Source organism: Cervus canadensis, chromosome 11 (genome assembly GCF_019320065.1).
Source record: "Cervus canadensis isolate Bull #8, Minnesota chromosome 11, ASM1932006v1, whole genome shotgun sequence".
Lineage (NCBI taxonomy): Eukaryota > Metazoa > Chordata > Mammalia > Artiodactyla > Cervidae > Cervus > Cervus canadensis.
The window spans coordinates 70677959-70705039 of NC_057396.1; the positions used below are offsets into that span (position 1 = coordinate 70677959).

The 27081-nt window shown below is 56.1% G+C and overlaps 2 protein-coding genes, 1 long non-coding RNA gene and 1 other non-coding gene across 6 annotated transcripts; 2 read left to right on the plus strand and 2 right to left on the minus strand.

Annotated features, from left to right (window-relative positions):
• Positions 1 to 1379: 1379 nt before the first annotated feature.
• Positions 1380 to 20767, minus strand: ARHGAP1 (Rho GTPase activating protein 1). The gene is made up of 13 exons (XM_043481850.1): positions 20612 to 20767; positions 16759 to 16940; positions 16410 to 16505; positions 10061 to 10148; positions 5787 to 5918; positions 5334 to 5420; positions 5041 to 5139; positions 4294 to 4401; positions 4137 to 4213; positions 3884 to 3961; positions 3423 to 3551; positions 3159 to 3262; positions 1380 to 3021 (listed from the first exon to the last, which is right to left on the minus strand). Exons 2-13 carry the CDS (start codon positions 16889 to 16891, stop codon positions 2833 to 2835), a joined length of 1320 nt encoding a protein of 439 aa, XP_043337785.1. The 5' UTR covers positions 16892 to 16940; positions 20612 to 20767; the 3' UTR covers positions 1380 to 2832.
• Positions 3037 to 8348, plus strand: LOC122449812. 2 transcript variants are annotated; one of them, XR_006272029.1, is made up of 3 exons: positions 3037 to 3121; positions 5427 to 5512; positions 8219 to 8348. It is a non-coding gene; the product is annotated as an uncharacterized LOC122449812 (long non-coding RNA). The 2 variants fall into 2 exon arrangements; XR_006272030.1 differs by lacking the exon at positions 8219 to 8348 and adding an exon at positions 6497 to 6585.
• Positions 7617 to 7721, minus strand: LOC122450696. The gene has a single exon (XR_006272193.1). It is a non-coding gene; the product is annotated as a small nucleolar RNA U13 (small nucleolar RNA).
• A 68-nt stretch (positions 20768 to 20835) lies between the features above and the next one.
• Positions 20836 to 26693, plus strand: ZNF408 (zinc finger protein 408). 2 transcript variants are annotated; one of them, XM_043481855.1, is made up of 5 exons: positions 20836 to 21156; positions 21443 to 21720; positions 22745 to 22806; positions 23030 to 23289; positions 24370 to 26693. In XM_043481855.1, the coding sequence occupies exons 1-5, from the start codon at positions 21108 to 21110 to the stop codon at positions 25890 to 25892; spliced, it is 2172 nt and encodes a 723-aa protein (XP_043337790.1). In that variant the 5' UTR covers positions 20836 to 21107; the 3' UTR covers positions 25893 to 26693. The 2 variants fall into 2 exon arrangements, with proteins under 2 accessions (XP_043337790.1, XP_043337791.1); XM_043481856.1 differs by lacking the exons at positions 20836 to 21156; positions 22745 to 22806 and having other exon boundaries at positions 21546 to 21720.
• Positions 26694 to 27081: the final 388 nt, after the last annotated feature.

The window sequence follows — 27081 nt, forward strand, 5'->3', positions numbered from 1 at the left end:
GCCCGCCTTCCTCCGCCAAATCAAGCAATGAGGAGATAAAAAAACAGGCCTGACGGAGGCCACCGTACCCTCCTGATTGTAATCCGCCGGCAAGCAGCTAACAGCTGGAGCTTGGCCACTGTGCCAAGTGAAACTCCGGCCGGTGCTCCCTGTGACATACCACTTTTTTTTAGATTGTGTTAAAATACATATAAGTTTTACCATCTTAACCTTTATTGTTTTTTTTTAAATATTAATTTTGCAGCACCAGGTCTTAGCTGTGGCACATGGGATCTTTTAGTTACGGAGTGTGAACTCAGTTGCGGCAGGTAGGATCTAGTTCCCTGACCAGAGATTGAACCCAAGCCCCCTGTGTTGGGAGTATGAAGTCTTAGCTATTGGAGCACTGGGAAGTCCCTATCTTAACCTTGAAAGCAAAGCCAAACCCGCTCAAAAGAGGAACGCTGGATCTTTCATAGCCTCCACGTGACTGGGTAGCAGGAGGAAACAGCCAAGCTCTCTGGCTGAGGGAAGTATGAGCAGGACCGCAATGGTCAGGAGATAAGGGCTCCAACCCTGGCTGCTACTAGAGGTTGGGACTGTCACTTCATTCATCTGCGACATGACCAGCATTCCCATTTCCAGTGGGCACTCATTCTGTTATGCTGTGTGTACATTATGGTTGGCCCCTGCACCTGTGGCTTCCACATCTGAGAGCTCCCCCAAACTTGGATAGAGAAATACTTGGAAAAAGGAAATTCCAAGGAGTTTCAAGAAGCAAAATGTGTATCTGCTGCATGTTGGCAACTATTTACATGGCATTTACATTGTATTAGGTATTCTAAGTGATCTAGAAATAATTTAAAGAAAAGATGTATGTAGGTTATATTGCAAATACTGCGCCACTTTATATACGGGACTCAAGCACCCTTGGATTTTTGTATCTCGGGGTGGGGGTGGCTGGAACACATCCCCCACATCTAGGAAGGACAACTGTAGTTCTGATCTTCTGAGACACAAAGCAACAGTCTCAGCGATGGGACCAGCTGCATGACAATTACCAGTCAGAGCTGGTTGTGAGTGATGGAACCAGGATTCAAACCCTGGCCTGACTCCAGAGCTCGTGCCGTGGCCCACCACAGTCCGCTGTTTGGGGGACGGAGGTCCTGGTTAATAGGATATAGCGCTTGGGGGCCAGCTGGAATAAAGGTGACTGTTCATGCTTCTAAGCCTGGAAGATGCTCAGAAAGCTGGCTTCATCCCAGCGCGATGTGAAAGGGGTCAGACGAATGGAGCGGGGGCTTCCTGTGGCCCTATCTGCCCCTCTCCCACAACCACCCTGCACCTCCCACCCAGATCTGAGCCTCCATGCCCACTTCTATGATCAGCCAGATGCAAAGTTTTCCATCTCGATTTTTACTGAAATATAAAAAGTGCAAAGGTAAAATACACGATTGGTGCCAAGGAAGTCATTAAGTATGAATGTGAACACTTGATTCATAGTACAAGTCCCCCGCGCCCCCAGGTAAAGACTAGCGGTGAGGGCCGGGGGAAGGGGGACAGGAGAGAGACCGAACAGATCCACGAGGCTCCCCAGTAAATGGAACGGCGAGCAACACCTGATGTACTAAGGCAGGCAGACAGCAGAAGCCTGGGCCTGGCCTGGAGACACACTGGCTGACAGCAGCCACATCCGTCCGTGGGGGCCCTGACACACCACTGTCCTGGGGACAGAGCTCGCAGATGGGGCAGGGCTGGTCAGAGAGGCCTCCACGGTGCAGGCTCCGGCCGAGGCCTCAGGAAGGAGGTTCACCAGGAAGGGACAGCTGGAAAGAGGGGCCTCCGCCATCACCAGGTCCAGGGGGAGGCTGCTAGAACTTACCTGGCAGGGGCCAATCTAATCAGCAAAGTCTCTACCTGGCCCCTCCAGGAGTCTGCAACTGGAGGAAGGAGCCACCACCCATCTGAGGCCCTGAGTCAGGCCAGGCCGGAGCAGGGCCCCCTGTGACTCCAGGACAGACTAGGTCAAGGATGTGTCCAAGTCGGGGGGAAGGAGAGGCAAGGCAGGGGGTGGGCGGGGAGCTGCTGGTCACCGGTCTGACTGGACCCTAGGGGGCTGTCAGGGCTGAGAGTGGGGCGTCTATTGTGAATGGAGGCAGGGTCCCAGCCCCGTCACCCAAGCTCCCAGTCCTGGCAGGAGAACCAGGGGTGTGAGGATGCCCGGGGGGGCAGTACCATCTGGGAAAGGCTGACCCAGGATGTGCGGAAGAGAAGGCAGGCGTGGGACTCCAGCCTGCCGTCCGTTTGCTATGGAAGTGCCAAAGGCTGAGCCGTCAGAGGGGAGAGGACAGGAACAGGGTGTCTGCCACCGGGCCTTCCCCCAGACAAGGAGGAGCCTCGGCAGGGCCAGCCCAGCCAGCGCAGCCTTTCGTTCCCCCGAAGGCAGAAGGGAGAGGACCAGCCCCAGCTACCAGCCCAGCCGGCAGTGATTCTGGCATCTCCAGTTGCCAGGGACACAGGCAGGAGGAAGCAGGGGAGCGGTTGCTGGGGCCAGGCCTCCCGCCTGAAGAGCCAGCTCCGCAGAGCCTCGCAGGAGCCAGGGACCCAAGGAGGCAGTGAGAAGTATAAGGCGAAGAGACAAGGTCTTGTGGTTACAGTGAGGCCACTGGAGCCGGCTAGGTGAGCCGGCCAGAAAGGGAGGAGGAGCTGTCCCGGGGGCGGGCTCCAGCTTCCCTCTCCCGGGGACTCAGGGCCCCTTTTCGGGGCAGGAGCCCCAGGCTCTCATAAGGCTGGAGCCAGGAAGGAAAGTCCAGAGTGGGGGCTGTCTGAGCAGGGGGCGGGCTGGGCGGGCACTCAGAGCCCCTTGGCATTGGGGCTAGGAAACAACTCTCCTTGGTGATCCAGGAGGAACTTAGTGAAGGTGTTGATGGGATTAATAGCCTTGAGGGTGATGGCGGCGTCCTTGGCCCACAGCAGGTTAGGGCCGAAGACGACGGCCAGGTTAGTGTTGGTCATCTTGTTCTGGTCAGAGAGGGCCGAGACCTGTGTGAGGAACCGCGGGAGAGGAGGGTGCGCTGCAGCCGGAAACCACAGACCCCGCCTCCCACGGAGTCCAGGAGCAGCGGCCCCCACCCCACTCCAGGTGAGCGGGAGAGGGAGAGGCCCGCCCCGAGTCTCACCTGCACCAGGAAGGCAGTGAGGAAACGCAGCACCAGGTAGTTCTCCTCGGGCAGCGTTCGGAAGGCCTGCAGCGTCGCCTCCACTCTCTGACTCTCGTCAACGTCTGTGCGGAATGGGGGCCGGGTCACACGGGTTCGGGAAGCCCTGTCAGCAGGCCCGAGGGAGACCCCCCAACCAGACTTTTCCCGGGCGGACAGACTCGCTCTGAGGCCAGCTGCGACCCCACGCTGCGGACGCCGGGGAGGGGAGCGGGGGGCACTCACTGAGGAAGCCCACCACGTGGGAGTAGAGGTCAAAGGTGAGCAGGGGCTCGGGAAGCTCCCGGAGGAAGGTCTTGAGGATGACTGCCGGCAGGTGCAACTCGTTGTACTGCTCAAAGTCCACGGGCAGCCCTGGAGAAGAGAGGGCGGGGCGCGGTGCAGAGGAGCTGGGCGGGGCCTGGAGGCCGGCAGCCAATCCTGACCGCCACCTTGGCCACAAGCCCCGCCTCCCACGCGACAAGGGCACAGGGCCAGGCCATCTGCGGAGTGGGGCCCCTGAACACGCACCACGGCTATTCCTCCCCTCCCTCCAGAAACCTCATCTAGGAGGAAGTAGGTCTGGGACAAGCAGGCAGGCGTGAGACGGGTGTAATCATACCAAATGCCACAGAAACTACACACACAGCCACGCACGCACACCCACACACGATTTCGGGTTCAGCACACCCCTGGGGGCCACTCACCCATGTTGTACTTGTGCTGCACTTCCCGGACAATCTGGGTGTTGGCCGACCTCCGGAAAATCCCCTCAGTGGTGAGAGCTGAGGGTGGCCGGGCCTGGTGAGTCTCAGGGCTCTGGGACGCCGTGTGGGCTCCCCCAACCCCTTCCGCGCATCTTGGGCTTCCCATTTGGGTCAGAGCGGGTACTGGTGCACGTGTGACCCCGCCCGGCCCTGCCCCGCAGCTCCCCGAGGGCGGAGGGCACCCGGCACTCACCGTGGGCCCGCAGGTAGGCAACAGTCTCCCGCAGCACGAGCGGAATGGGCTCCTGCTCTGGGTTCTTCTCCCGGAGCCTGTGGGCAGGAGGCCGTGAGGGCCCTGCCGCCCTCCCGGCCCCCGGATGCCCGCCCCACCCCACCTTTCCCGTACTCACTGCTGTAAGGAGACACCGAACTGCTGGTTGGGCAGAGGGGGCCGTGGTGGCATGGGCTTGGGGGCAGTTGCGGGGCTCTTCTGTGTGGACTTGAGGAAGTCATCATACCTGCGGGAGCAGTGGGGAGGGTCGGCCCCAGTCTGGCCCCGTGGTCACTATGGCAACTCTTGTGTGTTAGACACTGGGCTGCCTTACATGGATGACCTCATTCAGTCCTCGCAGCAACCCAGCTCTGCCCAGCAGCAAGTGAAGACTGCAGAAAGACCCATCACCGAGCCCGGAGCCGAGCTCCCTGTGTCACTCGGCAGCTTCCCACTGGCTATCTGTCTTACCCACGGTGGTGTCTACACGTCAGGGCTACTCTCTCTCTCACTTACTCCCCACCCCCTCCCCCGTGTCCACCAGGGAGGGGGGCTCCAGGGCGAGGGAGCTGTACCGTGTCCACAGAGCGTATTCACGGGGCTGTAGGACAGAAACGAACACAACAGTGTAAAGCGACTGCACACCACTTAAAACTAAAAAGAAGATGAAAAGATGCAGTGACAGCTGCTCAGCGGCAGATACGGGACCTGAACTGGCTCACTCTGACCCCATGTGCTGCCGCTTTCCCATTACATCTGCATCCTCGGTGTATCCTGGGGGTCTCAAGGCTGCTTCTCCCCTCGGCTGGCATGCGCTCCCCCCACAGCCATGACCTGTGTGTACAGAGTGCCCGCTGGGCACACACAGCCCCCACCCCGGCCTCACTTGAGCACTTGGCGGGGGATCCCCAGTTGCTCCAGCTTCACATGCTCGCTCAGCTCACTCAGGTAATTCACGTAGAAGATCTTCTGCCCGAACTTGAAGCTGTCGGTGGAAGAGAGCGCATGTGGGTTCAGGGCAGGCCGGCTCCAGCAGGCCTCCACACTCTCTCAGCGGCCCACCCGACTGCAAGGTAGAGGCCTGACTAGTCTGTCCCCAGGATGGGTGGCTTCCTGGGGACCTGCGTCACAGCTCACAGAGGGGCATGAGAGATCAGTGCCCACCCTGGACCCACGCACCTAATGATGGGCTTGAAGAGGATGAGCAGGGTCTTGATGAACATGGTGGGGTGCACGATGTAGAGAGCCTTGATGTTCTTCTTGTACCTGCAGAGGCGGAACAGGCGCTCGGGGGACAGGCACAGAGCCGGGCCTTGATGTGTGTTTCCTGACTTGATGACTCCCAGCAAGCTTGCCAGGTGTGTGCCACCGCGGCCCTATCTTACATGTTAGAAAACAGGCTCGGGGAGGTTAAGGAGCATGAAAAGTCACGGAGCGACTCAGCAGAGAAACTGGGATTTAAGCCCAGGCTGTTCCAATTTGAGAGTCTTAGTGTGCCGTCACCAGGCTGGGGGGCACCCACCTCCCCCGGGCATGGAGGACACACTCCTGCCTGAGCAGAGGGCAGCCCATTATAGGGCCGAGATGCTGGCCCCCAAGGGCCCTGGAGCTTCCCCTGAGGCCCCCACCCACTTGCGGTCAAACTCCCGGTAGGCATCCCGGAGCCAGCTGAAGGAGGGCTTGTTGTCGCTGGTGAGGCCGTGGTGTAGGTACAGCAGCGTGTAATCGCTCTCCACGTACTGGTCCAGGGTGTGCTTCAGGTACCTGCAAGAGACACCCCCACTCAGGCGTGTCCGCAGGGGAGGCCCGGGTCAGACCGACCCCGAGCACCCAAGAAGCTGCCCCTCCCGCCTCCGCCCGCGAACAACTGGTCACCGTGTTGTGGTGGATGAGGAACAGCTGGGCTGGGAGAGGAATAACGGTAACAACAGTTCTCCTGAGCACTGACCAGAAGTCAGGAGACCAGGACTCTAACTGGAGCCACCTCACATACCTCCAGTCAAAATGGGAATAGCCTTTCCCCTCACGGGGGTGCTGTGAGTCCATGGTGATCAGGATTAAGCTTTCAGTGTCCACCGAGCACTTTGCATACACTATCTCACGCCTTCCTCATTATAATGGAGGCTGACACTATTCCCTTCTTACAAGTGAGGGCAGTGAGGCTCAGAGAGGTCAAGCTTGTGGGAGAGCCTGGAGGTGAAGTGACTCCAAGTTTGGCCGTGTTGATCATGGGACAGGTCTGCCTTTTACACCCGCAGGGCTGGCTACAGAACACTGTAAAAGGGGATCAGAGTGGATACAGAACCTCCTCTCCTGCTCCAGTCTTTTTTTTTTTTTTTCAGGACATCTTGTGGACCAAGGACCCACAGTTCAAGTTCTCAATCCTCACAGCACAATACCTACCATCTAATACAAACACACACGTGGATGCTGGGCTCATCTGAGGTGGGGAAGTAGGAAGTGAATGAATATGAATTCCAGAGAGGGAGAGGAGCCCTGGGGAAAACCCTCTTCCTGCCTGGCCAACAGCTCCCAGGTCCCAGGAGGAACGCTCCTCCAGGCTGGGAGGCTGGGCACACAGGAATGCTAAGGGCTTCCAAGGAGATGCGGGGAAGGAGGAAAGGAGCCAGGAAAAGTGCCCAAGGACGGGACTAAGTGCCCAGACACAATCTGACCTAACCCAGAGAGGGTAACCTGAACACTGGTTCACAGGTGCCAGGCTGGGACAGCACTGGTGGGGGTGTGAGGTGTCTGATGCCAGATTTACTATCTTAATTCTGATCATCGTCACTGCACAATAATTTACCCCTCATACACATTGAGCACTTTGCAAGAAAGCTGTCACATAAAAAGAGGGCATTTTGCAACTGTAAAACAGCAAAAGTGAGGGACTTCCCTGGTGGTCCAGTGGTCAAGACTCAGAGCTTCCACTTCAATGGGCATGGGTTCAATCCCTGGTGGGGGAACTAAGATCCTGCATGCCACACAATTGATTTACAAAGATAAATAGGTAAAACAGCAAAGGTTGTAGTGAAAATACACTCATCCTTTGATAAATGTTAGGACATTTGGGAGGGCAATGAAGTGATGTTTATCAGAAGCTATGAAACATTCATACTGTTTGACCTGGTAAAAATGTGTCCAGGAATTTATCCCCAGTAACTAATCAGAGATGGACAGGAGTGTTTTAATAAAAGGCTGTTCATTATAGCCTGTTTTATAATGGGGGGAAAAATGAGCAGCAAACTAAGTGTCCAAGAATAGGGAATTGGTTAAATAAATCACAGGACATCTATAAACAGAATACCCCACAGGATGCTTCTGCAGACAGAACCAATCTGTGAAGCTTGATGTGAGAACAGTGGTTACACTTTGGGGCAGTGACTGGAAGAGCGAAGGGAGGTTTGTGGGTGTGGATGATATGGGTATATTTAATTTTTGAAAAAAAATTTTTTTTTTTCATGTCAGACAGGTAATGTGCCGATGTCATAACAAGGTTTGGAGGGAGGCACATGTCACGCAGCAGCGTGAGCACCCAATCATCATGCTCATGAACTACAAAAGGATCTAATTTTTGAAAATTTATCAAGTAGTATACATAATGTGCTTGCTTTCCTGGATACATATATATCAATAACAATTTTTTAAAAGGATGTCCTTGAGGAACGTCTAATGCTCAGAAGATAAAAACATTATGTAACATATAAAACTGACTATAGGGTACAATATATGTTACAGAAAAAAAAATAGGACGTGAATACACTAAAATATTAACAGTGGTTTTTCTCTCCAGGTGGTTGGTTTATGGGACACTTTATCGCACTTAAACTTCTTAATCGCTATCTCCATTTTTCTAAATCCTTGAAATCTGTGATACAGATGAATACAATAGCATTTCATGCATATTTTCTTACCTAAGGCCCACACCAACCGGTAAGCACAATTCTCATTTTTATAGGGCTCAGGAGAGACGTGACCCAGGCACACAGCTAGTTAATGGCAGGGCTGAAGTTTCATTGGTCTTCTGCATCCAAGCTTCAGGCACTTTCTATTTCAACCCCCAGATCTGACTGGACAGCTGGGAAAAGCCAAGCCTGAGATAATCAGACTGGAAACAAGATGACAAGACTGATGCGAGATGAAAGTGCCTCCTTTCAAGGCCGGGTGGAGGGGGTAAGATCCTGCTGGGAAGGAATGCAGGACGGATGGGATGGGTGACAGAGGGCTTCCTGAAGCCCCCAAGTGGGGGGGCAGCCTTACCCAGCAAGCTCTCTCCTGAAAACTGGGTGCGTTCCCACCTTCCCTCCCTCTGACTTCCTCCTACTCGGACCATCATCAGGCCAGGGGTCTGTCCCATGCCTTGCCAGTTGCTGAGAGAAAACCAGAGAGGAGGGCATGTGACTCAGTCCCCCTCAGGCGGGCCGCAGGACAGGCCCGGGCAAGGCTGTGCCTGCCTGCACGGCCGGCCGAGGAGCCCTGGGAGGAGGGCTCCGGAGACCAGAGGGAAAGCAGTCACACAGGACTGCAAAGACTCTGCAATCCACCACCCCCCGCCACGCCCCCGCGCCTTTCTGCTGCCGCAGCCCCAGACTATCCCAGACCCCACACCAGCCCCTCCACATACACAACCATTCAGGACCCCCAAAGAGCCAGTAAGGGCAGGGCAGACATTACCAACCGCGGGGAGTGCTTTGAAGTGGTCAGGAAAGGAGGGCAAGATAGGAATCTGTGCACACACGGAGGAGGAGCTTCAGGAGGAAGGCAGCTATGGCCTTGCCTCTGGGGGTCCTGCACGCGCTGTGGACTCAGCGCAGGCCTGGTGGGGGCCCAGGGACCCACACTTAGCAGGACAGAGCCTGTCACACTTCCACTTTCAATCAGCCTTCGAACTTGCCTCCGGAGATTTCCAGACCAACCAGAGCTATTTTATGTACTTAGCATTCAGAACCCACATAGTTGTTTCACCAGATGTGGCACAAAATACAATTAATGGTAATTACTCATGTAAATAGTGAACAACTGCAACCGCCTCAGACTGATCATCATCTTAATCAGGCCTCGCGTTTGGACAGTATTTGACTTTTCAAAGTATTTTCACATGGGATATCTCACTCCCACGAGGAACGAGGGCTGTATCATCCCCTAAGAAAAGTGAAAAGAAGCTGGAAGAGATGAAGACACTTGCCAAGGTCACGCAGATGGCTTCCAGGACTGGAAACCAGGTCTGATTCCTAGCCCCCCACCCCCCAGATGTAAAACGGCTGGCTGAGGAGCTGCAGCTGGTGCAGCCTGTGTGCCCACGAGCCCGCGGGCCACAGTAGGAGAAGCCCGTGCACTGCCAGGAGGAGACTACAGAAAAACCCACACGGCAACGAAGCCCCAGCACAGTCAGACTCCAATAAAATCATTGAAATAAAAAAACAGGGCCTCCCTGATGGCTCAGTGGTAAAGAATCCCCCTACCAATGCAGGTTCAACAGCTGGTCTGCGAAGGTCCCAGATGCCACGGAGCAGCTAAGCCCGTGCACAGCTACTGAGCCTGTGCTCCAGAGCCCGGGACTGCAACTCCCGAGCCCGCGTGCTGCAACTCCTGAAGCCCGGGCACCCTCGAGCCTGTGCTCTGCCACAACAGAAGCTACTGCAATGAGGTCCCTGCGCCGCCACCAGAGAGGAGCCCGCGCCTGACGCAAATAGAGAAAAGCCCGTGCAGTAGTGAAGACCCTGCGTAGCCAAAGACAAATGAATAAATAAGATGAAACAGCCCCCTCAGCAGAAGAGGGGAGGCCTTGAGGGAGGTGGCTGGCTTGGCACTCCCAGGGCAGGAAGGGACAGGAAGGACAATGGCCTCCCGCAGCAGGAGGGATCCAGGCACGGGGCCCACCACCCCACCCCACTGTGGGTACTCACCCCAGGAGCTTGCTGTGGTCCAGCTGGTGGCTCGGGGGCATTCGGCAGGCGCTGAACACAATGATCTTCCGCCCGTACTTGTCATCTCCTAGGTGTGGAGAAAGACAGAAGACAGCGGGTGCGCCATCAGCCACGAGAAGTCAGGCGAGGATCTGAAAGGGGCCAGGTCTGGAGACCCATGCCGTTTAGCACTGGGGCCAGGCAGACAGACCTCTGCACAGCTGCCTGCACTCAAGGGCGTGTCGCTGAAGGAGGGACAAGGTGCTCTCAGGGCTGCTGACCCAGGGTACAAAAAAAACAATATGACTTTCTGAAAAGTCACGCCTGGTGGAAAACAACCCAAATGTCCGTCAGTGGATGGGTGGATAAAGAAGATGTGGTGTCTCTGTGCAACGGACTACTGCTTGGCAATAAGAAGGAATAGAGCACTGATGCATGCTAGGCTGTGAATGAACCTTGACACCAGGATGCTCAGTGAAAGAACCTGAATGGAAACACGTGGTTTGGTTCCATTTATATGAGCTACTTAGGTAAATTTGTAGCAAAGGAAAGCAAATCAGTGGTTATAGGTACTGGGAGGAATAGGGACTGATGCTTATGGTTATGGGGGATTGGCATGGGTGAAACTATGGATGAAATGATGGAACTAGACAGAGGCAGTGGTTGTTCAACAGTGAGAATGTACTAAACACCACCAAATTAAACACTTTAAAACAGTTAATTTTACGTTATGTAAATTTCATCGTAACTAAAGAAAACAAAACAAAACAAAGTCACAGCCACCAAAGCAACTGCCCCACATCTTCTTATAATTCCACGCTTATCCCAGAAGCACCTGCTCTGAGCAGCCTGTATGTGAAAAACTTCTTGGAGCCACCTTCTTAGAAAGCCTGGGGCCACCGAGGAAATCAGTCTGATGACTTAATAGTCATGTCTTGCTCTTGACTACTAAACAGCACTTTCTGATTTTTACTATCAGAACTACTGGCCACAGTTGATTGATCTCTGGACATTTCTACAAATCATTTCTTTCTCATTAAGGATATTCTAAAGAAAGTGGCATTCAGAGGAGTTTATAATGCTTTGGAAAAGTGCTCATGGTGTAAATCCCTGAGGGATGTCTGTCCAAAATGAGTCACTATTCTATGGTCTGACCATCTGGCCTTGTCATGAAGCCGGGGAGCTTCTGAGACACGAGACAGCCTCCTGAGGAGAGATGCTCTTCCAGGGTCAGTGTCGACCAGGGACCCCAAGCAAAGCCGGGAGGGGATAAGGCCTGGTCCCCCACCCCCCATGTCCCAGGGCCCTTCCCTTCATCTTTAGCCTCAAGCTCTCCAGAGCCACCAGACCACACTCACCTAATGCCCCTGCTTCAGAGGAAAATAAAAAAACCATTTACACAGCCCACACGGCCTGTCTGCCTCTCACCTCTGAGGACTAAGGGATTCCTTGACACCTTACTACTGAGTGTCTTCTCCATTTAAAGAACCATGGTCTTCATGATCCTTCTGGTCAGTGACTTAACCCAGGACTCAGTGCTTTTCCAAAGCAGTTGCCAAGGCTCTGCCTTCTTCTCAAGACTGAAGCAGGCTTCTGGAATGTGGGCGTGTGGCCTCAGTCTCTGCCGGGGGTCAGCCTGGTGCTTTGGCCTGAGCCCACACCTGGCTCCCACACCTGACTATCGTGTCCAGCCTCGGCATCCACCCCTCCAACAATCCCATCTCCACTCAGAACACTGCCAAGCCTCTGTTGGCCCCGAAAGGTGCCAGCCGGGACCCTCCCAGAATGTCCTGGGTCAGGTTTCCCATCCAGCCCAGAGACAGGCTCCGTTCTCCTTTTGAAACGGCCCCACCTCCCAGCCGTGGAGAATTAGAAACATCTCCCTGTGCCTGTCCCTCCTGCCGTGACGCCCCTTTCCTCCTGAACCCCATGCTGAGCTGTGTAAAAGCCCCTCAGAGCGCTCACAGGGCTCTCCAGGCTTGGCCCCATCTCCCCCCGTGGCAGGCTCACACTCCACACATTCAGGCCAGTGCACAACAGGCGGCTTTAGCGTCTGCCTCTCATGCCAGACAGACAGGACTTCCTCCAGGCAATTCTCCTCTCCTCTAGGCTATCTCCTCTGAACCCTTAAGACTCGTCCCAAGCAGAAGCCTGTGTGTCTCCTCCTTCCCTGGGGCAGGCAAGGGGTCACTGTGTGAGCTGTCACGATGATTTGACTCTCCTGTATAACAATCTTCGTGTCTGTCTCTTCTGGAGGCGATGAGCAGCTCAAAGACAGGTGCTGCCTTGTCTTTGAATGTCCAGGGCTGGTCCAGAGCCCAGAAGCGTGACGGGTGTTCAGTAAGCGCCAGTAGCCTGGCCCAGGTCAGCCTGGCGCGGTTCTATTTCCGAGTTTGCTTGCAGTGCTATCTGGGTTATGAGCCTGCTCTAGGCAGTCTCCCAAAGCGTGGGGCAGACTTTCTCCAGACTTCACGAGCTGAGCTCCGTCTGCAGGCGTTCCTGAGGCGGACACAGTGCAGCTCCGTCCAGCAGCAGGTCTATTTTGAAGGAGCAGGTGTCACCTGTTCTCCTTCACAGCCTGGCCCAGACCCTGAGGCACTGGGTTCCTTAGTGGCCAGCAGGGGGTGGCTCTGCTGCCTGCTCTGATTCACTTCCCACTGACTCCGACAGAAGGAAGAGCAGGCTGGCAGGGGGCAAGGACGAAGGTGAGACTGGACAGCCCAGCCGCATGTACAGTCTGGAGCTGAATAAATCCCTCGGCCTCCTACTATGAGCCTGTGGCTGGGGGGCGGGGGAGGGGGAAGGAGGGTTTGGGGGGGAGGGGAACGCATCATCTCTCTACTCTTCTCTGAATGGAGGAGACACCCAGGGTGCAGGGGAATGCTGGGAGGAGCATCGAGGACTCTTAAAGGTTGTCATCGCTGCTTTCCAACAGTAAGGTGACCCTCGTTGGCTGGTGGCTCAGATGGTAAAGAATCTGCCTGCAGTGTAGGAGACCCAGGTTCGATCCCTGGACCAGGAAGATCCCCTGGAGAAGGGAATGGCTACCCACTGCAGTATGCTTGCCTGGCGAATTCCATGAACAGTGGAGCCTGGTGGGCGACAGTTCATGGGATTGCAAAGAGTTGGACACGACTGAGTGACCAACACACACACACTGGCAGACTTGAGGACTTCAGCAGGGCAGGAGGGCTGAGCTCACAGGGCTCTGGGATTTAAAGAGCTGGTAACTGATTTAGCAAGCGGCCGAGGTGACAGGCCAGAGGCCCGTGGTTCCACCAATGAGCTGCCCCAGCACCTTGTAAATGGGACACTGGATCCTCAACTGGGGTTCCACCAATGGGCACCCACCAACACCATGATGTTAGAGAAAAGATATTACCAGCCTGTGTGTGTGTTTTCTGCAAAAGAGGGCCACACCTTTCATATCCCCAAGGAGGCCTCCTGACCACTTCAAAAACCACTTCACTGGACTGTACACTCCGTGAAAGAAGGAGTGTGCATTTTTCCTTAATGAATCCTCAGTGCTGACTACTGGGCTTGTTCCAGAGTAAATGTTTTACAAATGCAAGTGAAATCAGGATGGGGATGAGGGACAAAGTGGGGGTGAGGGTGCGGTCAGGGAGACACAGGATGGCAAGAATCTCAGACCAGTAAGGAACAAGACATGGGTAAGCCCAGGGCCCAGCCCCTGCCCTCTCCTCGTTGGAGTGGAGCCCCAGCTGCCCATGTCCTGTGTGGCTTGGGCATCTGCCAGTAGGCATGGTAACTGCTCCTCCAAGACGCATGCGTAAAAAAGGCCTGGGAGTGCCCCACTGATCTCAGAAGAGAACAGATTTCCACCCTGGAGGCTGGAAGGAAAGAAGGAGCTCTGTCCCCAGAGCACTGAGGGACAGGGCTCAGAGGGCAGGCCCGGCGCTTGTGGAAAAGCACCAGGAAAAGACCAGCCGCCTGAGAATGAAACCTCTGCCTTCCCCCGACAGCGATCAGGAACTTCCCAGTGGAACCCGGGGGTTAGTCAGCCACAGCGCGCCTCCTCCAGCAGGCATTCTGGACAGGCCGGACCAGCACCTTCCCACAACCTGAGAGAGGCCGCCAAGGAGATGGGAGGTGGGAGCTGGGGCGCGTTCGTGCAAAGGTTAAACTGTCGGCGATACTGCAAGCCAGGGACATCACTGTTGGTGGCTTGAAATCTACTGACAATTTGAAACTGCTACAAATATTACAATAACAGTTTTTGTTTTTTTCCTTTCTGGAGAGCCAACTATTAAACATTTACCAGCATGCCACTGGAAAGAACCCATGTGGACCAGTCAGGTTTGACCATGGAGCACGCCAGCAAGGACAACAGAGGACTGCAGAGGAGTTGGGGACACAACTCACTTTCCCCTGCAGGAGGGGCTCCAAGGTTAGGAAACTGGACTCCCCGGACATTGCCATAGGCCTCATCAAACAACTCTTGCTCGGGCAGTGCCAATCCGAACACCTCTTGGCAATCAGGCACACATATGGAGGATGCGCCCCCAGAGGGGCCCTGAGCCAGCACTCAGGCCTGGCCATGGCTCACAGCCAGCCCCATGACCCCCCATGGACAAGGCCCCCTCCGTCCTCTGGGGCGCCGTTCCCTTGGGGCTCTGCATGTGTCTCCCCGCACAGCCCCCACGCTGTCAAACCTCCTATAATCCTCTGCGATCTCCACCCGCTCCCCCACCCGGCACCACCAGCTTCCAGCTCCCGGGAGTGGGGCTGCAATTAAGCTGGCCCCACCTGGCTTCCACCAAGAGCCCTTCTTGATCCACAGCCCAGAGAAGGCCAAGCACGGACAGCCAGCATCACACCTACCTGGCTGGGCCCCCTCAGGCTCATCACACTCTGGAGAGACAGAAACAAGTTGCCGCTCGGCTCACGGGGGTCACACCTGCGGGGGGCTAGGGGCAGCCTGCCCTGCTCTGCCTGTGACTTGGGCACGCGCGCCCGGAGGAGGTCAGGAGACAGACTCCTTCACATCAGACACTCCATCTCTGGGAGCGGGGACAGAATGTTATAAACCTTCAAGGGAAACTGCCTGTGCTCAGGGCAGGACCAGATCACTAAAGAACTCTCAGCCTTGCTTTAAGTAGGGCTGAGAGAGGCCAACGCCAAGTTCTCCAACCCGGACCAGGGCAGGCGTCAGGGACATCGATGCCAAGGAAACACCTTGAAATGTTAGGGACAACCCTCTCAACTTCCCCACCCCTCCGAGCCCAGCATTCAGGAGAGACGGGGCTTCCTGCCCCTTCCCTGTGGCCGGATGCCTCCAGGTACCCCGTGGCCAGCACGGCGCAGGGCTCCAGGGGCCAGAAGCCATCTGGCTCCCCTCGTCCACCCCAAGACCTCAGAGCAGGGCCACGCTGTCACCCTGCTTACAGCTGAAGCAAAGACAAAGGATCCCACAGTTCCAACTTCCTCTTTCAGCAGGAGGACTAAGGGCAGAAACCAGGTCATCTATGTCTCTGCTTCCTCCCTGCTGCAGGGGTCTTGTGGGCCCTGTGTTATGAACAGCAGGGCGGGCGCTCACTGTGGCCAAGACTCGAGGGAGCCACTACACCCGTTCTTCGCAGGCAGCACATGTGTGGGCAACCCGAGGCCCCAGGAGTCACACGGCTCCTAACTCCCGCAAGGAGGCTCTGCCATTCCAAACTTCCTTAGAGTTGGGGTTTCCCCAGAGGGACTGGCACCTCCCTGGGACTCCTAGTAACTCCTGGGGTAGAAAAGTTGACCTGAGGGCAAAGGGAAGGGAAGCAAATGAACACATGTTCAGGGCTAACTACGTTCTGGCTGTGGGCCAGGCCCTGACATATGTTCACCGCCGTCATCCTCTCAGCAACCCTGGGAGGAGGAAAGGCGCTCAGCGAGCAGACCTGGGAATCACACCCAGGGCTTTCAGCATGCCTCCCACACGCCATCCACCAACAGAGACCAGGTCACAGGTCGGGAGGTGGCTGTGGGTGACCAGACCCAGCGGCCATCACAAGTGAGTCTGCCCCTGAAACTGCCGAGAGGGGGGAGGCGGGGGGGGGGGGCGAAGGGAGGTCCGAGAGGGAGGGGGTGTGTGTATACACATATACTCATGGCCGATTTCCGTTGCGGTATGGCAGAAACTGGCGCAACGCTGTAAAGCAATCATCCTCCAATTAAAAAACAAAAATAAAGTGAACTCGAAAAGGAAAAAAAAAAAAGGTACATGGAACCGGAAGAGGTCCGGGGTCAGGGCTGAAGCCTGCCCTCAGGCAGGAGGGGCTGGCATCCTTAAGCCAGGAGTGCGGACTGTGGGGGACAAGGTACAAGGCTGGGGGCGGGGGGCGCTCACCTGCCACCTCCACGATCTGGTGCCGGGCGATGTCGTAGTAAGGGTCATCCCACTTCAGGTGTGTGACAGGCTCTGGGGAGCTGCTCTTGGAGTCATCTGAGGAACACAGCAACGTCAGGGGATGATCTGGGGGCTGGGACAACACCCTCCCCCGAGATTCGTGCCCTCTGGCCCTTCCCCAGGTAAGGCCTATGCTCCAGCCCCACCCTCATCTGATCTGATCAGCTCTCAGACCGGGGGCTGATCTGTTTGCCCCCACCCCATCCTCCCAGGGTCTTCATTCCACAGAAAGTGCAGGGGGTCTCCCCTTCTAAGGCTCCCAAGGCTGCTGCCATCCAGCCGTGCCCACCTGACTTGGGAAAGTCAGGCATTTCGTCTGAGGGCCAGTTCTTCTCATCGATGGAAGCTAGCTTCAGCTGGTTCAGAGCCTGGCTGGGGTCATCCAAGGTCAGGTCATCCTGCAGCTCTGAGAGCGGGTCCATGGCCAAGCCTGCACCCCACAGCTCCACACGGCAGAACCCACAGAGAACCCTGAGCGGCAGAAGGGAGTTGGCTGGTCAGCGAGACACTCTCTTCACCCATAACTTCTATGGCAAGCCCTCTGGCCCCCACTCTTTGCTCCCCTGTTCTGTCCCTGTTCCTCAACATCTCTCACCCGTGCCAAGAACGCCATGGAGCGCCTGGCTTTCCTGGCTCCACGGTTTTCTGGCACGTTGTCAGGAAAGGCAGCTGGGGCAGAAGAGCCACAGCTCAGTGCCCATCTTCAGGGCCCTCCAGCTGGATGTGGAAGGGCTGCGCCACACCCTGCACGGCCCATCACCCCACCAGGTCAGCTGTGCCATCCCAGCTGCAGAGGGTTGAGGCCCATGCCCCTCTCCTCCAGGGTCATAGAGCACGGAAGCCTCCTAGACCCCAGCAGTTACTGGGAAGAGACAGCACAAGAATCTAAGGAGCACAGGGTTGCTCCAGACCCCTGCCTGAAACAGGTCAGCTGTGGTTCCGGGAGCAGGAGGTGACCAGAGGCAATAAGGCCGAAGGAAAAAGGCCACAGCCAAGGGGCCCAGCTGGCTTTGCCCCAGAACAGGATCGAGGAACAGGAAATGCAATCTGCCTGCCAGTCACCACGGACAGTCTGCAGGCTCCCGGAGGCTCCTAAGCCCACTCTGCTCTGTGGGGAGTTCCTGATGCCGGTTTCAGACCACCTTCAGGCTCGGAGGGTACAGGTGGGGAAGGAGGAAGCCCACGATACCCAGAGTGCAGAGATCCGGGAGGCGGAAACGAGCACAGCAGCGGCCACAGGCGGGCAGGGAGAAGAGCCAGGACGTTGGGTCTGCTCGGGTATGGGGTCTGGCTTTAGGGATGAGGCTGCCTGCAGCCTAGAGGCGGCACCTTCTGCCCTTGGCCCTAAACAGAAGCCACCGCTTCTCCCTTCACCAGCTCACTAGATGTGTGAGGGAGGGGAGTTTTAATTCAGTCCATTCGGCCAACCCCGCAGGAGAGGCTGCTCTAAGTCCACTGCATTCCTGGAGCCCCGAAAAATGACATATATGGTCAGAGACTCAGCGGGGCAGATAAGGAGTGCAGACAAGACCCAGACGCGGGTAGCAGAGAAAAGAAGAGAACTGTGAGCCCAGATCCAGACCCTGGACACCTCTGAGCGACGTGACAACCTCCTGTGCATGTCTCGGCAAAGATTCTGGATGGCAAACCGGCGGCTCCCTACTTCCTTATGTAGCAACAACCTAGCAACAACTACCCTGTTACCAGAGCAACCACACTGCTTCAGTGGTAAAAGCTCTTTGAAGGTCTGGAGCCAAAACTGAGCTGCCAAACAACTCTCCTGCCCCACCCAAAAAATACACACCACAACTTCTTTTTCTTCCTCTTCCTGTCCTCTGGCCTTACCTGCTACCCTTATTCACTGCTTATCACCAGAGCACAAGTCCCTTCCCACAAACACAAGAAAGATGTCCTTCCTTGTTTGGGAATGCATTTCTCCCGCTGAGTGCTGCTGGACCCTCACCCCAGCTCCCCATTCCGTCTTGACCCTCCAACACCTAATTCAGGAATAAGCATCGCCCCAACATTCAGCCAGGAGGCTGTGAAGGCTCCCCCAGCGGGGGCCCCTCTGGCCAGGTATCGGGCAGAATGCAGCCCACAGAAACCCTCTCCAGGCCCAAGCCTTCTCTCCAGCCCTTCTGCCAGGTTATTGCCCAGACACCAAGCGTTCCTTCAGCCTTGCCCCCAACTGTTCAGAGAAGTCTTCCTGCTCACGGTGGGTATTTGATGCTGTGAAAAAGGCCTGGGATGAGATACACCGAGACCTGGGCCATAGAGCTGATTGGGTCGCAAAATGCTGAGCAAGTCCTCTTCCTATCTAGGCCTAATTTCCTCATCTACAGAAGTGAAGGTTCCTCCCTGAAATGTAATTGTCCAGCATTCTAAAATACTTATGCTAAAGTGGACGCCGGGATTAGAAGAAACAGCTGGGAGTTGAAGTATGTGTGAGGGAGGGAGAGGGACACTTTCTGAAAGGGAGATGAGCTTAACCCCACCTCTTCCAGTAACTTCTATTCTGTCCGTTCTTCCAAACTGACCTCTCCCCTGCCCCATAACCTCTTTTTCCAGCACAACTAATCGTTCTTGTTTCCACCTCCCAGCCAGTCTGGCCTCTCTCATCACTTTCCAACCAATAGCTCTTGCCCAAGTGAGCCCAGAAGCTCAGCTCCCATTCAGTGGGAGGGGAAGGGAAGCTAGTACAGGAAAATTGGAATATAAAATAGTGGAAAAGAAGTATCCTGGCTGCCCAAGACTCCCATCGCTTACAAGTCCTGCACCACTCTGCAAAATACTCCTTTTGTTGTTATTCAGTCACTCTTCTGTGACCCCATGGACTGCAGCCCGCCAGGCTCCTCTGTCCATGGGGATTCTCCAGGCAAGAATACTGGAATGGGTTGCCATTTCCTTCTCTAGGGGATCTTCCCAACCCAGAGATGGAACCCATATCTCCTGCATTGCAGGTGGATTCTTTACCACTGAGCAACCTGGGAAGCCTTTACTCTCAGAGTAAATTTTCCCTTCTCAGTTGGTAAAATATCGACCTTTACAAAAATCTTCAAGAATCACTTTAGGCAGAAGTATTAACCTTTGAGAAGACCTGGAGCTCTCTGAAATTCTGGAGAAATTAGTGGCTTTTTCCCTCAGCAAAATCAGCACGTGTGTGAAATCTTGCATGAAATTTAAGGGATTCACAGGCCCTCTGAGAATTCCTGTTTAAGACATCCTGCCTGACCTACTCAAAATGACATTTGGCACAGAGTACATGCTCAGTTATTTTTTGAGTGACAGAACAAGTCAATTTGTATCCTCAGAGGAAAAGGGAACCAACCACCCATGAGCTGGATACAAATTATCTTTTCACAACAGCACCAGTGAGGTATGTAAAACAGGAGAGGTATGTAAAACCCTTGACAGTTTGAGAAACCTAGCACCAGAAAACAAAAGAAAAAGGCCATTGCTTAGGGTCATACAGCCAAGTCCAGATTCTAATCCATGTCTACCTTAACGCGGTCCCTTTGTGCAGGTCAATTCCTTCAATACTTCTCTAAGGGACTGCTATTCATGCGATTCTCAAAGTTCTACAAAAAGGGCAAAGTAAAGCTTCTTCCCTAATCTCCTCCGTGGACAACTGGAATAAACACGAAATCGTATTCTCTGGCGTTGGGATCGCCCTCCTCGGTGGGACTCCAGAATCGTGAAAACGCAAAACTCACAACACAGCGGCAAAACTTCCAACTACAATGACATCTGCACAGAAACTCATGGTTTACCAAACCCGGCTTGGGTGTCATCAGCCCATATCACGAATACGAAAATGGGACCCGAGAAGTGGCAAAGGTGGAATACTTCTTCCCCCAAACCTCTTGGTCTTGCTGCTTGCCCAGAGGAGACCAGGGAGATTTCCCCTCCCACGAGCTGGCTCGATGACAGTCAGCGAGGAAGCCAGGAACGAGGAAGTAAAGTCCTCTCACTTGAGACGCGAGCGGAGCAGAACCCGCGCAGCGGGAAGGCCAGGTTCCCAGGCCCCACTCCACCCTCGCTCCCGTCCGCGGTTCTGCTCCGATCCTCCCCATCCGAACCCCCTTCCTTCAGAAGATCTGCCCCCGTCACCCCCCAGGGAGACCCCGCGCCCCGCAGCTCACCGTGGAGGGGCACCGCTCTCCCTGCCACGCCTGTCAAAGATCGGCAAACATCCGGCTCCTCTGTCTCACGGGGAACCGCCCCCTCCCCGTCCCTTCACTCCCCAGCCACTTCCGCCACACCTCCAACCCACTTCCGACCTGCCACCGGGTCCCAAAGAGGCCTGCCCGGGAGCTCCGCCCCTTCCGTACGTGCCTGCGTACGTGCCCGCCAGGAAGGAGGAACAGTGTCACTGTCCGACTGGTCCCTCCCGGGGGAAGCGTCTAGAACAATTAGTTCCTCTTCACCGGATACTCAGATCCCCGGGAGGACCTCCGGAATTCTAAGCTCGTATTGTTCTCGGACAGAGATTGGCCTCACCAAGTACTCCCAAACCTCCGGTCCTGTGTACCCATGAGGTCTGACTCTGGATTTCCCGAGAGGAAATTTGGACTGTTTCCGGGGGGGAGCTGAGAAGGCGAAGCTCACTTCCGGCAGAAGGAGGCTTTCTGACCCGGGATGGAGGCGACCGAGGATCTGCTCTTGGGGAGGGGGAGACTGCAATTAGGTGAGTGACCTGCGGGTATCTCCGACCCTCCGCCCTGGTCTGGCAACACTGAACGTTCTCTGGTCAACTCTTTCTTCCCTGACCCGTTTCCTCCCGAGCCTGGCATCCTCCTCCGGTGCTCTTCGAATCGCTGGGGCCTTCTTAAGAGCTTTCGAACCGCAGGCCCCTCTTAGAACCCTTAGAGATTCCTCAGACTCCTAAGGCCTAGCTGGACCTCGGGTTTCCTTCCTCACCCCACCTTTCGGCACCCCTACCATCTCTTGGGCCGCTTCTTCTCTTCCCGCAGCCCCCGATCCACGCCTGGGCCCGGACTCGGGATGGAGCCTTCCCAGAGAAGACTGTGCACCGGGACTCAAAGATGTCCCGCCCGGACAGACCCGAGCCATCCTCGCTCTAAAGAATCTCCCTCGGGGCTTGGCCCTTGGCCCCTCACTCACTGCGGAACAGCGCTTGGGGGTCTGGTGTGTCGGGGAGCCCTTGCAGCCGGGACTGCTCTGGGGGCCGCTGGAAGAGGAGTCTGTCTCCAAGCAGAAGGAGAATGGAGTGGAACCAAAGCGGAAGGAGGTATTGAGGGATAGGCGTCTCCTCATCGTGGTTGCCTAGAAAATCCCATGGACGGAGGAGCCTGGTAGGCTGCAGTCCATGGGGTCGCGAAGAATTGGACACGACTGAGCTACTTCACTTTCACTTTTCACTTTCATGTATTGGAGAAGGAAATGGCAACCCACTCCAGTGTTCTTGCCTGGAGAATCCCAGGGACGGTGGAGCCTGGTGGGCTGCCATCTGTGGGGTCGCACAAAGTCGGACACGACTGAAGCGACTTAGTAGCAGCAGCAGCAGCATCGTGGTTGAAAATCAGATGTTTCCAGATAACGTTCCAGTTTGTTAGAAGGTGCAGGATATTTCAAGAGATAGGAGGTGGTTTGTGCCCCTCTCTCAGGGATTATTGCTTCCCTTCTCTTGTGCTAACCAAGGAGGTGCAAAAAGTTGTTAAAAGGTAGGTTAGTAGAGGGAACTGACGGTCCAGAGGTTAAGACTCTCTGTTTCCACCGCAGAGGGGAGGGGTTTCATCCCTTATCCTCTTGGAACCAAGGTCCCACATGCCACTGTAGCATGGCCAAAATGTAAAAAAGAAAAGAAAAGGTGGATTAGTGGAGTGTCAGGAGTCCCAAAAGTTAAGAGTAAAGGTTTTTGGAATTACAAAGCCATGGAGTTAAAACCCAGCTTTGTCACATAACTAGTTTGATGCCATGCCTCATTGAACTCATATGTAAGTCTTACTGCTTGTGCTGTTCAGTTTAGTAATCCTCCACACCTTGGGAGGAGGTGAGGGGTAATTTTTTTTTTTTTGCCTTTATTGAATGAAAACTCAAACAGTGTAGTCCTGAAGAGGCAGACCAGCGACCATTAACCTTCCAGGGACTTCATCTTATTTTTTTATTTTTTTTTGGGGGGGGGGGCGCCTGAACAGGGAACTTCATCTTAGATCTGTCTCAGGAAAGCTTTCATCAGGGTTTTTTTGTTGTTGTTTGTTTCACCCTGGCCCCCTCCAACACATAGGAGAAGGACTTTTATTGGTTTATTTCAGGCTGTGTCACTAGGCTCATGGGGAGACGTGTGTGCTTGTGAGCAGAGTGCAGGCTGGACTAGGTAAGTTACAGGAGAGTGTGTAGTGGAGATGCTCTTCTGAGGCCTGTTGTAGTGGCATGGGGTGGAACCGGAAGTGGTCTGTAACTCCCACCCAGGGATCTTTTGCAGTGAGTGTTCCCCAAGGCATGGGGTCCTGTAGGACTCAGACTGCTGAGGAGCCGGGGCTTCCCGGGAGGGCCGCTGGAAAGGGAGCTCCTGGGCTAGCCCGTGCTCTGCTTTGCAGTTTGGTGCAGCGGGGCAGGCTGGAGGGCGAGGGGAACGTGGCCCCAGTGTGGATCAGCGAGAGGCTCCACCTGCAGGTGTCCCGGCTCGTGCTGCCGGGCTTTGAGCTGCGGCTGTGGCCCCAGCGTCCCTCTGAGGGCCTGAGCCCCACCCAGCCCAGGCTAGAGGAAGCGGCATCTTCAGCGGCAGTGACAGAAGTGGAGTCTGCTGTGCGGCCGGAAGTGGCCTCCCCCAGGGAGGAAGCAGCGGAACCTGGCCCAGGTATGTGCCAGATAGACGCTGGCTTCCCACGTTATCACCTGAATAACCTGTGTTGGTAAGACAAAGCAGAGCTCGTGGTGTAAGACGTCAGGGGAGAACAGTAGCTTTTCTGAGGGGAAAGGGCAAAGCCTGGATGTTTATTGAAATTTTAAAGTCTGGTATAAGGTGGATTTTTCAGTGTGGGATCGGGGTGGGGCGTGACCAGGCTTGGGGTAAGGATCATGACATAATGGCAGTGGCTTAGGATCATGGACGCAGCAAGACTAGATTTTTCAGGTGAGAGGTTTGAAGAGTTTGGGGATGTAAACTGTCACTGGAAGCTTTTTTTGATGAGTAATGAGTCTTTTCCATGGAAAGAACATTATAGTTGACTCTTGAGCAACAAAGGAGTTAGGGACGTTGGCTCTCTCTGGGCAGTCAAAAATCTGAATATGACTTATAGTTAGCTCTCCATATCCAAGGTTCTATATCTGTGATTCTGCATCTACAGATTCAACCACGTATGATTGTATAGTGCTGTGGTTGAAATTTCTCTTGAAACAAATCCACGTATAAATGGACTGTGCAGTTCAGAGCTATGTTGTTCAAGGGTCAACTGTATAGATATTTGCATGTTTTATCTTCCTGAGTTAAGTTTCCTGCAATAGTAAAGTCTCCTGGATGAAGACAGCAAGCTGTGTGTCAAGTTTCCAATTTTTTTTTTTTTCCCGTCTGGACTGGGGATGTGGGTTCCTTTATTTTCAGATGAGCTAAAGTGAGGAGGTGGTGGTCTCAGCTCATCAGAAATGCCTGCCTGTCCCCAGAGGGAGCACAAGGGCACTTAGATGGCCTTCCTCTAGGGATCACTCAGATGTCTAGAACAGCGCGGTTCTCAGGAGAGCCTCCCCAGAAGGCCCCTGAGTCTGGCCAGAAGGATAAACAGAGCATGTGGCTCATGCTACAGGGAAGAGATTGGTGTCATGGCTCCCTCCGCAGTTCAGGGACTGAAGAGAAGACGTATTCTTATAACTTCCTGGTGAGATCACCGTGACCACCTGCTACAGACTCTACTCAGCCCAGTGCCCTACTCTTGCCTTGCAGATCCTGGTCACTGGTCACCCCCCAGCATCCAGGCAGAGAGTGTGGTGAGCCCTGGACTTACGCCCCAGACCCAGGCCCCGGTTTCTAAGGAGAGCCAGCCACTCAGCCCGCTGCCTGAAGATGGCCGCATGGGTGAGGAGGGCCCGCCCCAGACCCCACCTGGACCTCAGAGCAGCTCCGCTCCCCAGCAGGGCCCTGCACGGGGTGAGGTCGCTTCCGCTTCTTCTGACAGGGCCCCCCAGCTCTGTGCTCCCCTGGTCAAGAAGCTGCGGAGCCCCAGCGGTCCGAGCCCACCCAGGGGGAAGACCTCGGAGCCTGGGGCCCAGGCAACTGCAGAGCAACAGCACGCTGAATTCCCCGCACGCCTGCGGAGCCCCCCTGGCCTGGCGGGAGGCCCCCCGAAACAGGGCCGGCGGCACCGCTGCGGGGAGTGTGGCAAGGCCTTCCTGCAGCTCTGCCACCTGAGGAAGCACGCGTTCGTGCACACGGGCCACAAGCCCTTCCTCTGCACGGAGTGCGGCAAGAGCTACAGCTCGGAAGAGAGCTTCAAGGCCCACACGCTGGGCCACCGCGGGCTGCGGCCCTTCCCCTGCCCGCAGTGCGACAAGGCCTACGGCACCCGGCGGGACCTCCGGGAGCACCAGGTGGTCCACTCCGGCGCCCGGCCCTTCCGCTGCGAGCAGTGCGGCAAGGCCTTCGCCCGCCGGCCCTCCCTGCGGCTGCACCGCAAGACGCACCAGGCGGCGGCGGCCCCCGCCCCGTGCCCCTGCCCCGTGTGCGGGCGGCCCCTGGCCAGCCAGGGCTCCCTGCGGAACCACATGCGGCTTCACACGGGGGAGAAGCCCTTCCTCTGCCCGCACTGCGGCCGCGCCTTCCGCCAGCGGGGCAGCCTGCGCGGGCACCTGCGGCTGCACACGGGAGAGCGCCCGCACCGCTGCCCGCACTGCGCCGCCGCCTTCCCGCAGCGGCCGGAGCTGCGGCGCCACCTCATCTCCCACACGGGCGAGGCCCACCTCTGCCCCGTGTGCGGGAAGGCGCTGCGGGACCCGCACACGCTGCGCGCCCACGAGCGCCTGCACTCGGGCGAGAGGCCCTTCCCCTGCCCGCAGTGCGGCCGGGCTTACACGCTGGCCACCAAGCTGCGGCGCCACCTGAAATCCCACCTGGCCGACAAGCCCCACCGCTGCCCCACCTGCGGCATGGGCTACACACTCCTGCAGAGCCTCAGGCGGCACCAGCTCAGTCACCAGCCCGGGGCCCCCGCCAGCCCGCCCTGTGTGCCGCCCGCCACTGCCGAGCCCACCGTGGTGCTCCTGCAGGCCGAGCCAGAGCCGCTGGACGCGGGCAGCGAAGGGGACGGCACCCCGGCCCGGGACTTCTTCCAGGTCACCATTTCTGAGAGCCAGGAGAAGCGCTTTGCGGCGCCTGAGGAGCCGGGCCCTGCCCCCGGCCTGGTGCTCATCCACAAGGACCTGGGCTTCAGCACCTGGGCCGAGGTGGTGGAGGTGGAGACGGGGACCTGACAGCCTCGCCTCACCCCACAGAGCTCTGTACGGAGGCTCGGCGGTCTGAGCTTGGGTGAACTTCCTCTCCGGTTCCCGATAGAGGCCAGGCTGTGAAAAGCAGGTCAGGGACTTCCCTTCCCGTTTCCAGACAACCACATTGTTCCCCAAGACCCTTAATAAGGTAAACCACTTATGGATCTTCTATGAAACTCTCCTGTTGCCTACAGGGGGGCTTGTCCTGCCCCCTCCCTGGGGGCCTCGGGGTGCCTGTCTGATCACCGCGGAGGTGACCCTGCCCAGGCTGTCAGTGCCGGCCTCTGTCTCTCCCGTCCAGTTCCCTGAGGGTCGTGTACTACTCTGTGGTCCTAAACAGAATGACTCTGCGGGTTAAAAGGCCAGAGAGACTCGGCTCACAAGTCTGAGTCTGACTGAAGGTTATTTTGGCAGCTTTTCTCACCCTAAGGGCTGTGAGGGTGACTTCTGTTCTGTGCTGAGCTCACCAGGATCGCTGGAGGTGCCTGGGGCCAGGTCTGCACCTGTGCGTCTGGCCAAAGGCAACCCTGTGAAGGGAAGGAACGAAGGACAAACGTGTTTTGAATCAGCTGTGGGCCTGGCCTGCCTGAGTTGCTGGGGACACAGCTGTGACCGAGGCAGAGCAGAGCTCTTTGCAGGGCTCAGGTCTGCAGGGGCAAAGAGCGCGGGATGAGTGCAGGGAGGAGTGCTTCCCAGTGCTGGGAACGTGTTTAATGGGGTGGGTCAGCTTGGCGTCAGGGAAGGTCCCCACAGGAAATGGTAATAAACATCCTTTTTTGTGGGCCAGTCCATTCTGTGAGTTGACTTATGTAATCCTCATAGCAGTCCAGTGAGGTAGCTAAGACGAAACTGAGGAATCAAGAACTTTCAGCGTCCTGTCCAGGGTGACAGAGCTGAGGTTCAGACCCACGGAGCCTGGCGCCGGAGTCAGGCTCTTGCCCTCCTCGCTCTACTGCCCTGCGTTTCAGCGGCCACGTGGTGGATGAGTCAGTTCGGGGGAAGGTGGGGGTGTGGGGAGCTGCGTGTGAAAATGCCCCAGGTGACGGTCTGGGGCGTGAGCCCCCGAGATCAGCGTGGCTGGAACGGAATGAGGGGCAAGAAGGCAGGGCCCAGTCACACAGGCCTTGCTTCAGGAGTTTGGGGTTTATTCTCAAACTTGTTGAGGGGCTCTTTG